This window comes from Salvia hispanica, chromosome 1, assembly GCF_023119035.1.
Source record: "Salvia hispanica cultivar TCC Black 2014 chromosome 1, UniMelb_Shisp_WGS_1.0, whole genome shotgun sequence".
NCBI classification, from domain to species: domain Eukaryota; kingdom Viridiplantae; phylum Streptophyta; class Magnoliopsida; order Lamiales; family Lamiaceae; genus Salvia; species Salvia hispanica.
Window position 1 is genome coordinate 20403996 of NC_062965.1, and position 14039 is coordinate 20418034.

At 38.0% G+C, this 14039-nt stretch overlaps 1 protein-coding gene and 1 long non-coding RNA gene across 2 annotated transcripts; both read left to right on the forward strand.

The window, feature by feature from the left end:
- Nucleotides 1–4672: 4672 nt before the first annotated feature.
- LOC125202315 lies at nucleotides 4673–5679 on the forward strand. Its single transcript, XM_048100691.1, has 2 exons — nucleotides 4673–4934; nucleotides 5191–5679. Exons 1-2 carry the CDS (start codon nucleotides 4723–4725, stop codon nucleotides 5507–5509), a joined length of 531 nt encoding a protein of 176 aa, XP_047956648.1. The 5' UTR covers nucleotides 4673–4722; the 3' UTR covers nucleotides 5510–5679.
- A 2620-nt stretch (nucleotides 5680–8299) lies between these two features.
- Nucleotides 8300–12329, forward strand: LOC125202688. The gene is made up of 3 exons (XR_007173152.1): nucleotides 8300–8385; nucleotides 11045–11114; nucleotides 12151–12329. It is a non-coding gene; the product is annotated as an uncharacterized LOC125202688 (long non-coding RNA).
- Nucleotides 12330–14039: the final 1710 nt, after the last annotated feature.

Sequence of the window (14039 nt, forward strand, 5' to 3'; positions counted from 1 at the left end):
CCATTCGTTTGATCTTAACTATAGCTATTTCAGCTGGTTGGAAGATAACTCACTTAGATGTTAACAACGCATTTTTGCACGGTGACTTGGAGGAAGAAATTTACATGAGGCAACCGGTTGGATTTGAGCAAGGTGGTCCAACTCTTGTTTGTTAACTTAACAAGTCTCTATATGGCTTGAAGCAAGCTTCAAGGTCCTGGTTTCTCACTATACAGTCAACTCTCTTGGCTCTTGGTTTTTCTCAGTCAAAAGCAGATACATCTCTCTTTTACAGAATCTGTGGCAAAGAGATCACATATCTACTTATTTATGTTGATGATATGCTCATCACTGGATCCTCTCCATCTGCTATCAGGACTGTTATCTCTCAACTTAGTGATAAGTTTTCCTTAAAAGATCTAGGGGAAGTGAAGCACTTTCTTGGAGTTGAGGTTGCTTATACAGCTCAAGGCCTTCACTTGAGCCAAGGGTCCTACATCAGAGAGCTATTGGAAAGGGTCAAAATGCTTGACTCTAAACCATTTCCCACTCCAATGCTATCTAACCTCAAGCTCTCTAAAAGTGAAGGAGATCCTTTCTTGGATGGAAAACTTTACAGAAGCACGGTTGGAGCTTTGCAGTATGCTACTATAACTTGGCTAAAAATTAGTTTTTGTGTGAATAAGGTAAGTCAATTTATGGCTTCACCACTTGATACACATTGGAAAGCCGTAAAAAGAATATTGAGGTATTTAGCTGGTACAGTGGACTATGGCCTTCATGTGCAGAAATCTGAATTCAAGTTAATTGCCTTCTCTGACTCGGATTGGGCTGCTGACATGGATGATAGAAGATCAGTGAGTGGTTACTGTGTTTATTTTGGTAAGAATCTGATATCTTGGTGTTCAAAAAAACAATCCGTTGTGTCAAGATCCAGTACGGAAGCCGAATATAGAAGCTTGGCACAAGCTGTCTGTGAAGTAACCTGGATAACTTTTCTTCTTGATGAATTGGGAGTTGAACTCTTAGGAATTCCCATAGTGTGGGTTGATAATATGAGTACCATAGCCTTGTCAAGTAATCCAGTTCTCCATGCGAGAACTAAACACATTGAGCTTGATCTTCACTTTGTGAGGGACAAAGTTAAAGAAAAGAGATTGGAACTAAGATATGTTCCTACAACAGATCAAATTGTTGATGTTCTAACCAAACCGTTGGGATACCAATTCCTCTCGCGTCTTCGAAACAAAATGAGCATTTGTCCCTCATCCACACTTGAATTGAGGGGAAGTGTTAACGAGATCAACTCAAGCTCAAAGAATGAAGTGATGAAGAATAAAGAACTTGCAACTAATCATGTGTTGGAGCTGAAGAAGAATCATGCAGAAGCATGCAAGGTCACAAGTCCTGAATTAGTGAATCCGATCTGGAAAGGAAGCTTGACTGGAGTATCTTGATTTACAGCTGGAGAGAGCTCTTGGCACCTAGTATACTTGGAACTGATTTGCTTTAAGTTTTCAATTAAAGTAATTTGTCTTGTAGCTAGTTTGTCTCATAGTCATGCTAGGGTTTGAATTGATTCTAGACTCTTCTCTAGCATAGTATATATAGTGACACTGCAATGGAATCAGCCGTGAAGTTGAATGAATTAATACAGGAAACACTTCATCTTTCTTCCCAATGTTTATTGTTCTATTGATTCAAATGGCAATTTCCAGTTTGACCATGTTCTCCAACATGGTATCAGAGCCTAGGCTCTGATCCTAGGCTCTTCTTCCTATCCTTACTCTTTGAATTCTTAACCTTTTCTACTCCCATCATTATCTCTTTCCAATGGCTGAAAGCGACACATCAGATGTCATAAGATTCAATGCTTCATCACTACAAATCTTCCCTAATCACCCTATGTCCATTAAGCTGTCCGATGATAATTACCTCATATGGAAGCAACATGTGTTGTCCGCTGTGCGAGGATATGGTTTGGAGGGGTATCTCACTGGGGAACAAAACCCTCCCCCTCGAGTGCTAACCCCCACTGGAGCCACAGAAGTTGTGCCAAACCCAGCATTTTCTAGTTGGAATATGCAAGACCAACGTTTATCCCATTGGTTGCAATCCTCTTTCTCTGAAAGCACCATAGTGATAGTTGTTGGCCTTAGCTCGAGCAGACACATCTGGGAAGCATTGGAGGCAAATTTTTCAAGTCAGTCAAGAGCCAAAATTATGCAATACAAACTGCAACTCCAAACGGTCAAGAAGGATGGACTCTCCATGACGGCTTACCTAAATAAGGTTAAAAATTATTGTGATCTTCTAGGGAGTAGTAGCTTTCAATAGATTAATCTTGCTTGTTTCTATTCCATGGTAAGGGCGAAACATAGCATGTGATTTCTGCTACCATCAATAAATTTGTTTGGTACTTTTGCAGGAAATAGGTGAATAATAAAATTTTCTGGCCAAATTTTACTTACAATTATAATAGCCACAACCAGCTTTCTTCCTTCCACCGCCATTCCACCACTACCATGACAAATTATGGTGCTATTTCTTTCAATTAGGAATATGTGAAACAAACACATCATCTAAGTTTCTTCATGAATCTAGAATATAATTATTACTCCCTCTGTCCCAATCAAGATGACTCATTACTTAAAATGGAAACACTTTTATCTCTACTTTATTCCATCTCTCTTACTTTACTCTCTCCTCTTACCACACAAAATATAACTGCATAAACTCCCGTGCCGTTCAAGAAATGGGTCATCTTCCTTAGGACGGAGGGAGTATTATATATTTTCATAAGTTGTTAAGCTTTGATTTGCTCTAGTTTGTTTTATTTCCCTATCATTTTGTACCATATATATTAGAAATATAAGTAGTCTTTTATTATTACTAAGAATAATGAATGAATAAAATAATTTATCGATCATTCTGTGGTTCTCTTCCATCTCCTCAAAATTTTCAAATCTCTTTTCTCCTACTCTCAATTCTTATAATTTCTCTTATATGTGTTAATCCCAAATTAATACTCCCTCTGTCCCATTAGAAATGTAACGTTTTCCTTTTTGGATTGTCCCACTAAAAATGAAACGTTTCCTAAAATGGAAACATCACTCTCTCTACTTTTCCCTCTCTCCTACTTTACTCTCTTTTCATCAACTCACAAAATAACACTGCATAAAATCCCGTGCCGAAAACCAAATGTTTCATATTTATTGGGACGGAGAGAGTAGATTAATAAGTACTATATGGGAGTGATTTGGTAGCTAGTCTAATACTCATGTTGTAAGAATTTTAATATTTAGCCAACGTGTGTAGACAATAGTATCGTCAAAATAAATTAGATTGTATCTCGATTTATTCAGTTGCGTTTGGAATGTGATTAATCTGAAATGAAGCCACTAAACATTTATTCCCTAATTTCCTTTCTCAAAAGAAATATGAGCAGAAGGGGAATACAATAAAATTATAGTAATTGACAATAATAATTTATAAATAAGACTTTTTTTTAGAAACATGACAAAATTTTGTGGAGACAATTTTCCCACATACAGATAGGTGAGAATGTAAACACAATTTCAAAAAAGGTGCATTAATCACAACAAAAAAAACGTGTTACAAAAGGTGTAGAGTAGAGACAATTTCTAAAAAAAAATCTAATAAGCCCCACCATAACAAATTAGGAAACCCAATAATTTATCGCCTTTCACAAAAAAAATCTAATAAGCCCCACCATAACAAATTAGGAAACCCAATTATTTATCGCCTTTCACAAAAAAAAAATCTAATAAGCCCCACCATACCAAATTAGGAAACCCAATTATTTATCGCTACAACTTAGATATTCCATCACACGTGGCACAAAACAACTGGAGGCTGGAGCCACCTCACTTTTCCGGTTAGAATGTACTAAAAAAAATATTTGATATAGTTTACTCTACTCTCTTATTTTACATTTTCTTCGATCATCTCCGTCTTTATTATCTTTTTACTTATCTATTTTATTTCATTCCCTTGTTCATTCAATTAGCCCACTAAACATTTATTCCTAATTAATCTTCGTAGATAAAATATCGTAGACAATCTATAATTTATAAATGAGACTTGTTTTATATAAACGTACAAAAATTGAGTGGACACAATATCCCCACACATATAAACGTGAGAATGTAGACACAATTTCAAAAAAGGTGCATTAATAAAAAAAAAAAAAAAAACGTGTTACAAAAGGTGTACAAATTGATGAGTAGAGAGAATTTTAAGCCCCACCATAACAAATTAGGAAAATCAATTACTCCCTCCGTCCCGGATAATTCGGGTCATTTTGACCGGGCACGGGTTTTAAAAATTGTAATGAAAAGTGGATTGAAAAAGTTGGTGGAATGTGGGTTCTACCTTTATACATTAGTTTCATAATAAAATGTGAGTAGGAATGAGTTAGTGGAATATGAGTCCATTACCAAAAATGGTAAAAGTGAAGTGGGACAAATTATGTGGGACGGACCGAAATAGAAAACTGAGACGAATTATTTGGGACGGAGGGAGTATTACTTAGATATTCCATCACATGTGGCACAAAACAACTGGCGCCACATCACTTTCCGGATTGAATATAAACGGATCACATTTGCATGAAACCCCAACCCTCCACTTCTATATATAGCGTATACATTTTAATCACAAAATCAACACACACAAACACACACACTTCTAAATTAAATATACTATCAATTAATATTCCCAATGGCATCATCCATGACCATGACCGCATCCTTCTTTGGTGGCGCCGTCGCCCCGAAGCCGGCCAAGGCCACCACCCGTTGCAGCCCGCTGGCGGTGAGGGCCTCGGCGGCAGAGAGCAGCAACACGACACGGGGCCTCACGTTGGCCGGGTTGGCCGCAGCAGCTGCGTCGTCCGACCCAATTAAAGTCGCATTGGCCGACGTTTTCCCAGCGTATGTCCCTACTTGCATTACAATACCTAAGAGTATTATTCCCTGTGGTCTGTAAAGAAAAGTGGATGAAAAAAGTTATATTGAAATATGAGGTCCACTTATTAAAAATAGTAAAAGTGAAATGAGATATTCATGTAAACTGTCCAAATAAGAATTTATAAGACATTTAATAGTGGTTCACTTTATTATAAAGATTGAAATATTGAATCATTTTTTATCTATGAACTAATCTTTTGATTTATTTGCTGATGGGTAGTGTTACCCCCGACCTCAAGGCGCTGACCCCCCTCGATCCTAAGGCACTGGACATTATTACACTCTCAAGATTTACGGTGTCGGAATACAACAAACGGATGCTGGCATCGGAACCCGACAATCCGGAGCCGAAGCTCTTGACATTTATGTCTGTGTTAAAGGCTGACAGTGTGAACAGCATTGCTGGGTATTACATTACCCAGGTCTTGGCTACGGAAGGTTTAGGCATTCCGACCTCATTCAAGAAGTACACCGCATATATCCTCACCGTAGACGAGCCTGGAACCGTAATTTTCACTCACTTGGAACTCACTTCTTAGCTAGCTTTTCCTGATAAAGTGTTGGCGGAGTCCTAAAAGCAATAGAGTATCAATTATTAAAGCGTGTGAAAAAACTATCTCCAGTAGTTAAGCACTTTTGTTAGCCTCTATATAAAGCCTTTTATTGTACTCCCTTTGTCCATTAATAAATGTCCCATATTTGACTGGCTTGTTTGCCTTTGTAAAGAAAAGTGGATAGAAAAAGTTAGAGGGATGTGAGTCCTACTTTTACATATTACTACCTCCGTTCACCAAAATTTGTCTCATTTTTTCATTTCCGTCAGTCCCCCAAAATTTGACCATTTCATTTTTACCATTTTTGGTATTGGACTTCATATTCCACTAACTCATTCCTATTCACATTTTATTATAAAACTAATATATAAAAGTAGGACCCACAATTCACTAACTTATTCAACTCACTTTCCATTTCCGTCCGTGAATAGGAGTCCCGTTTTTCCATTTTAGTCCGTCCGTGAATAGGAGTCCCGTTCATAATTATCATAAATGGTAAAAAGACCCCACATTCCACCAACTCATTCCACTCACACATTATTTAAAACTAATATATACAAGTGGGAACCCTATTCCACTAACTTTCTTCCAGCTACTTTTCTTAACATTTCTTAAAACCCGTGCCGGAAACAAATGGGACTCCTATTCGCGGACGGAGGGAGTACATTTCTTAAAACCCGTGCCGGGTCAAAGTGGGAAAATTTTTGGTAAACAGAGGTAGTAGTTTTATAATACCTAATATAGTAAAAAGTCATTTCACAATAAAAAGTGAAAATAAAATAAGATAAAGAATTTTGCATAAAAATTAAATGACTCAACTATCTTAGGAGAACCCAAAAAAAAAATACGACTCAACTACCTTGATATGCAGTGAATATATATACAATCTCAATTACTTTATATTCTCTCTTTACATTTTCTTGAATCATCTACTTACCTATCTATTTCATTCCATTTTTCACTCCAAATAACACACCTAAACATTTATTCTTTAATTTCCATACTCAAAAGAAATATGGCAGAAGGTGACAGTCTATAATTTATATTCCCTATGTTTCATAGTAGTGGAACCATTTCTTTTCAGCACGAAGATTAGAAAAAATTGTATTAAGTGGGTTAAGTAAAGGAAGAACAAAGCAGGAAATGAAAACGATAGAGAGATGAAGAGATAATAAAGTAAGAGAGAGCAAAGTAAGTGAGAAGAAATGTGTTAACTTTTACTAGAAATAGAAATGACTAATTACTATGGAACGTACCAAAATGATAAAAATGACTCCACTACTATGGAACGGAGAGGGAGTAAACATAACTGAACACCCTTTTACGTCTGTGACTCAACAGCTCGTTGTGTTTCCACTCAACAATTGTGCCTGGATTCTGTGACTGTGATTCAAGCATGTAGCTTGGTAACTATTAGAATGATTCCTCCCATCCACCAAAGACAATCTCTAAAGCCTTTCTCCGTGCCTATCATGCCTTCTTGTAACTGATTACCACATTGAATCTTTCATGAATATAGGTTTTTATGCTGGAGGCCTTGAAAGCAACATCTTCTTGCACTTGATAATGAATACACAGAGCAATCATAGATGATGAAAAGTTAGCATGTCCTCTGTTCACACGATGACCTTCACAAGTATGTGGTCTCACCCACTTCCTAACTTCCCACATATCATCATGGACCCTTTGTGTAACAGAAACTTCCCACGAACATTCATTCGATTTTTCAGCGTCGATCTTGCTGATAATAGCTACCCCATCTTCTGTCGTTCCTACTGGAAAGTTGCATACGACATGCCACCTTCTTAGTTTGCTCTCAACGACTTAAACTGTCTTTGATGCCACATAGTCATAGCCGTCTCCACATGCAGCTTGGAATCAAATTTTATTCTCATAGCAATCCGATATGGATGTCTCTCATCCCAGTACATGTTGTTGTGTTCATTACCAACTTCATCAGGTACCTCAGAAGGATCACTTGGTATCTTCGAAAGAATTTCATCCCCCTAGGAACGTATTTTGGAAGTGGTTGTTCACCTTCCACAACGGGTTTACATACTACTATCTCATCATCAGAAGCATCACCAGGAGAATTGTCACTTAGACTGGCATTTGCCTCAGATGGTGCTGGCGACAATGGTTTATCATTATCTCGTACAATGCAAGTATTATCATCACGGGTATCGACAACATCTAACACGATCAGAGCTCCCATGTTCTGTAACACCTCAAAATGGCCTTGGATGAAATATGTTATTCCGATTAGAAAACCAGTGAATCAGGGCTTTCGGCGATTGTTTTGACATATGTTATTCCGATTAGAAAACCAGTGAATCAGGGCTTTCGGCGATTGTTTTGACGGCAAAAAAATGGCCAAATTAATTAAAAATAATTAATGAAAATTTATGAGAGGTATTGTACAATTATGATTAAGTATTATAAGTATAGTTTGAATAAGATTGAAAAAGAAATTAGACTTTATACGGTGTTCGTATAGAGAATTTGAAAGAAGGGCAAATTGGTCTCTTCACAGACTAACCTATCCTCATGGCTTAGTTTGTAAATGACGTTATTTTTATTGCAATATTAAGTTTTATATGAGTATATGTTAAGCCTTAGATGTATAGAAAGGTGTAGAGATTTTAAAATGCAAATAAGTGAATTAGTGGGGACAAATGGCTAAATATTGTCCACAAATTATTTTAATTGTTAGGGATCACTTTTAAGCATGAAAATGGGCATTCTTCTCCATCATTCTTTCTCCCTTAAAAAAAATCGACAGCCCCTTTTCCTCCCTCCATAACCACTTTCTCCACAAAATTCCATTGATGAAGCAATTGCATGATTGGATTATTTTGGAGGTAGGTCTACCTTTCTATCCCAATTTTGAATCATATATTTTGGTATTTCAATTAGTTTGAGATGTTCAATTTTCAGACCTCATGACTTAGGGCAATTGATTGATTTTATTCTTTGAACTAACGTTAATACTTAATATTTAGACGTATTTGATTATAGTTTGAGCTTTGCTTTGAATGGATTGGAGATTTATCTGTAAAGTGCCATAGAGGACAAAACCCAAAGTTAGGGATGTTGGGATTTTATTGTTAGTTTGTTGGAAATGGTTTGAGAATGTGGTATAAACATGTTTTTCTTCATTAGTTTGGAGTGGATTAAGTCCTCTAGTTTTCAGTCTCATGATCCGAATTCTTTAGCAAGTTTAGAACAGTAAAAACCTTGATTTACCAATTTTAAAAATAACTCGAATGGGTCTAAAGGTTGCCTGAATTTTATTGAAATTTTAGGAGTTCATTTACTATATGTATAAATTGTTGGATAAATGTTTCTAGAAACTGTTCGATTTTGGTAGCCTGTGGTGAAAGGAGAATATCTCTTGAACCATTAGGAATTTTTGAGTGAATCTTGTTGCTTTGTAAACTAGACTTCCTGGGGTATTTGAAAATATTGGTTTACGCCTCTAGAGACTTTTGAATGAATACAGAACATTAATGAGAAATAGTCCAGTGCAGGTCATATATTAGAAGTTAAGAGCATCCGCAGCGGTGAAGAGGATGGTGCTCGTCCGTCCGTGCCGATGAGCACGGTGCCGTCCGTCCGCTGATGGAGCTTGTCCGTCCGTGCCAGCGGCAGGCGCTGCTCTTAGCTAAGAGCACGTCCGTGCCGCTGAGCAGCACACGTGGCGACGCCTAATTCGCCAACAGCATAGCCGTTGGCTTATTTAAAAAAAATATTTAAAAAATGCGAAATTAATTGAAAAAAATGATTTTAAATAAGAAAAAAATATTTCCCCACTTCCCAAAAAAAATATATCCGTTTTCTTCCCACTTATAATTTATTTTTCAATTTTTCACCCCAAAATTCACATTTTCATCTATAAATACCCTCACTTCAACACAAAAAAATCACATTCTCATCTATTCTATCATCATCTACATTCTCTTATCTTTTTTCCTCATACTCTCTCATCTAAATTCCCACCACACTACACAATGTCCGGCTCCGGCGATCACCCCTCCGGCAATCGCGGTTGGAACCACGATTGGTTCGACTCCAAGGCCGGATTTAGTCCGGAAACGCAATTTACGGCCCCTCCTCAAACCCAAGGTTCGCAAGCTCCGGGTGGCTACCGTCCTTACCCGGTGCACGACCTAAACGCCTCTTGGTTCGGGTGGGCATCCGAACCCGGATCGGGAGGGAGCAGCAGCTCTATTCCTACTCCTACTTCTACTTCCTATTCCTCCTCCTCCTGTTCGTGGCACCCGCACCCCGTACACTCCGGGTGAGATGATGGCGATGTTCAAAGCCTACTTGGCAGTCTCCGAAGATCCGGAAGTTGGCACGAACCAGACCGGGGAAACGTTTTGGTGGCGCATCACTCATCTTTACAATGAAACCCGGCCGGAGGGAACCATCTATCGCAATGATAGTATGGTGCGCAATTGCATCTTCAGATGCAACGAGGCAATCAGTAAGTTCCAGGGGATTTACCTCCAGGAAGAGCGGTCGGCGGGGAGCGGCACGAGCGAGCTCGACATCATCACTTTGCCGCATTGGCGACCTACCAACGCACGGAGTTTAAACCGCTCAAGTACCTCTATTGTTGGCAGGAGGGGCGCTAACATCCAAAGTATAGGGGCGGCATAATAGCATCCTCCTCCAGCTCCTCTAGAAAACGGTCGAGGTCGGTAGCCCTATCCGACGACGCCTCCGATGATGTGGCTACCCAGCTTGCCGGAGTTAACTTGGGTAGCCCCGACGCTGGCCCGAGCAGTTCCCGCCGGCCGCAAGGAAAGGAAAGAAGAAGGCGACGACCACCCGCCGCCGCGCCTCGACTCCACCCGCCCCCGCCCCCGCCCCCGCTCCCTTTGTGCCTCCTCCACCCCCGAACAACACGTTGTGGACCCTCTTGGGTCAACTCTATTTGAACGATACGTCTAAGATGACTCCGGATCAACTTGCAACACATGAGCAAATGATTCGGGGTGTCAAGAGGCAATTGGGGTTAGAGGACTAGTCTTCCACGTGTGTAATTTTTATTTTCTAGGATTTTAATTATGTACTTTTTTATTTTCTAGGATTTTAATTATGTATTTTTATTTTTTAGTATTTTAATTATGTAATTTTTATTTTTTAGGATTTTAATTATGTAATTTTTATTTTTTAATGTATTTTTATAATGTAGAAATATTTTTAATAATTGGAGTATTTAAATTGAATAATAGAAACCTTTGAGCTTGTCCTTAGCTAAGAGCACGGATGTGGGTGTTGTGCTCTTAGCTAAGGACAAGGAGTAAAAGTGGGTCCGGGTCCACCTCCATGCTTTTAGCTAAGAGCACGGATGGGGATGCTCTAAATGATGAATCATTGAATTATTTTGCATTTAGGATTTAAAATCAGGATAAAGGAAAGGGTATAGTTTATAGCAGTATCATTTCCTTATAAACTTATGTGTGTTGTGATGCTATAAAGTAGCTAAATCCAAATGTTTGCATAGGATAGGAAAAAAGAAAAAAAGATCGGCGAAAGAAGAGACGACAAACAGAAAGGTTTGGAAATAAACGCGGTCCAGGTAGCATGCTCAGCACTTAAATGGCCTAATTCTCTTATGTTCTTTAATGTGATTATTATGTGACATATTGTCTTGGTAAATTATGAGTAATTATGTGATAAAAGACTTATGAAGTTTAATATGAGAATATGATGAACTGTTGAATGAGTTGGTATGAAAAATGCAAAGGGAAGAATACGATTGTGACAATAGGTGAATGTGGAAATGAGCATTGAGGTGAATATGATAAATGATTTATGTTGATGAGATATATACAAATATGATTACATGTGTGATGATGTCTGATCTATGTATCTGTGATTGAGGTGAATATGTGTTATGTTGGATATAAGTATTAATACGAAAATAAGTATATTTGACTGTGTTTACGCCCCGTGCTTGAGTGTATTATGTGGGTATAATTGGCATGTCATAGGACAGCAGCGCTGCATTATCTGGGATCACTCGTCTTCTGGATAACCGAAGCGAGGATCGTTCTGCTCTGTCTGATTATCTGTCTACACCCTAAATGGGTGGTCTGTGCGGAGTCCTCTTGAGGACAAAATCCGCGTATGCATCTGATTCTTCTGATTCTGGATTCAGATTCTTATTCTGTTTCTGATCTGGTCCGTGTACCCTAGTCTGTCACTAAGCACTTAATGGGGCTGATTATGTGACATATTGGTGATCTATATACGTGTGTTAATGTATGAATAATAATTGGTGATATGCATTTTACTTTGTATTCTGTCCTATTGGTTTACGAAGTGATACATGATTACAAATCTGGTAAATTCTATGAGATAGAAAATGATGACTGGGATTGATATTACTCATTGTTGATTTTTGGGCATCTGATGGTTATAGAGGAAATGGGTATGTGATGGTTATACGGGAAATGCTGCCTAAATTATGTTAGAAACTAATGAAATGATAATAATATAATAGAGATGGTAATAATTGGTAAATAAAACAATAATAAGAATTTTTAGAATTTTAAGTTGTATGATTTTTTGCATGAAGAAATTTTTTGGCTAAAGTGTTGAGTGTGCTACAGGTTAGTCGGCATTGGAGAGTACCCATCGATGTTTCTTCATGTCTGTCTTAGCGATGCATCCTTGGCGGTTCATTAAGTTCTATCAGTGATAGATCTTTCGAATGGTTAGTTGTGGCATGTTAGCACTATAATTGATTCGTTTCATTGAAGTTTCAATACATGCAATTTTGTTTACTTTATTCTCCTTTTTACTTTGTCTTTATTCAATCACGTGCTATTTATCTATTTCATTTGAGTTCGACAGTTTCCTTCGGGAATTTCATTGGAACAGCTGGCGTGCTTAACAGAGCTCAATTAACTTTGGTAGGGCTTGTATTAAAAAATGTTTTAATAAAACTAAGCAAGCTAAATGAAACTAAGAAAATTATTGCTACGAGAAAAAAAATGTGTATGTGCCAAAATGTGGGCACTTTGGGCTATTACATTGGGCTCAAGCCCAAGTTGAGGAGTAGTCCTGCAAAAACTAGATTTAATTGGCTCGTTTTAGGCCCAAATTGACAAGTAGTCTTGCAAAAAGGAGTATTAAAGTTTCTATAGTACTATATATTCAATGAATTGATATATTTTATAATATCTTTAATCTCGGCCCGATGCTTTCCTAGAAATCGGGCTCGGTTAGACGGGTTGAAAATACATCGACCTGAAAATGGAATCCAACCCAAAATTTCATCAAGCCTGAATGTTTGGACCCAATCCAGTCCAAATTTGATCTAGCTGAACTGTCGGACTGGGTTTATTTTGTAAGCCATTACAACATTATTATGAATTTATGAGATTTCAAATTCTAATTGATGTTTAACTTGTTAAAATTGAAAAGTAAAATTGTAGTTAGTGAGTTTTGGTAGATTAGTTAAAGTTGCTACTGTTAACGAGATCAACTCAAGCTCAAAAAACGAAGTGATGAAGAATAAAGAACTTGCAACTAATCATGTGTTGGAGCTGAAGAAGAATCATGCAGAAGCATGCAAGGTCACAAGTCCTGAATTAGTGAATCCGATCTGGAAAGGAAGCTTGACTGGAGTATCTTGATTTACAGCTGGAGAGAGCTCGTGGCACCTAGTATACTTGGAACTGATTTGCTTTAAGTTTTCAATTAAAGTAATTTGTCTTGTAGCTAGTTTGTCTCATAGTCATGCTAGGGTTTGAATTGATTCTAGACTCTTCTCTAGCATAGTATATATAGTGACACTGCAATGGAATCAGCCGTGAAGTTGAATGAATTAATACAGGAAACACTTCATCTTTCTTCCCAATGTTTATTGTTCTATTGATTCAATTGGCAATTTCCAGTTTGACCATGTTCTCCAGCATGGTATCAGAGCCTATATCCTAGGCTCTTCTAACTATCCTTACTCTTTCAATTCTTAACATTTTCTACTCCCATCATTATCTCTTTCCAATGGCTGAAAGCGACACATCAGATGTCACAAGATTCAATGCTTCATCACTACAAATCTTCCCTAATCACCCTATGTCCATTAAGCTGTCCGATGATAATTACCTTATATGGAAGAAACATGTGTTGTCCGCTGTGCGAGGATATGGTTTGGAGGGGTATCTCACTGGGGAACAAAACCCTCCCCCTCGAGTGCTAACCCCCACTGGAGCCACAGAAGTTGTGCCAAACCCAGCATTTTCTAGCTGGAATATGCAAGACCAACGTTTATCCCATTGGTTGCAATCCTCTTTCTCTGAAAGCACCATGGTGATAGTTGTTGGCCTTAGCTCGAGCAGAGACATCTGGGAAGCATTGGAGGCAAATTTTTCCAGTCAGTCAAGAGCCAAAATTATGCAATACAAACTGCAACTCGAAACGGTCAAGAAGGATGGACTCTCCATGACGGCTTACCTAAATAAGGTTAAAAATTATTGTGATCTTCTTGGAGCAG

Excerpts from the sequence above, each read along its gene's own strand:
- LOC125202315 (XM_048100691.1), top strand. The coding sequence starts at position 4,723 with ATGGCATCATCCATGACCATGACCGCATCCTTCTTTGGTGGCGCCGTC. Across the intron at positions 4,935-5,190 it reads TTGGCCGACGTTTTCCCAGC|TGTTACCCCCGACCTCAAGG; the intron begins GTATGTCCCTAC and ends GCTGATGGGTAG.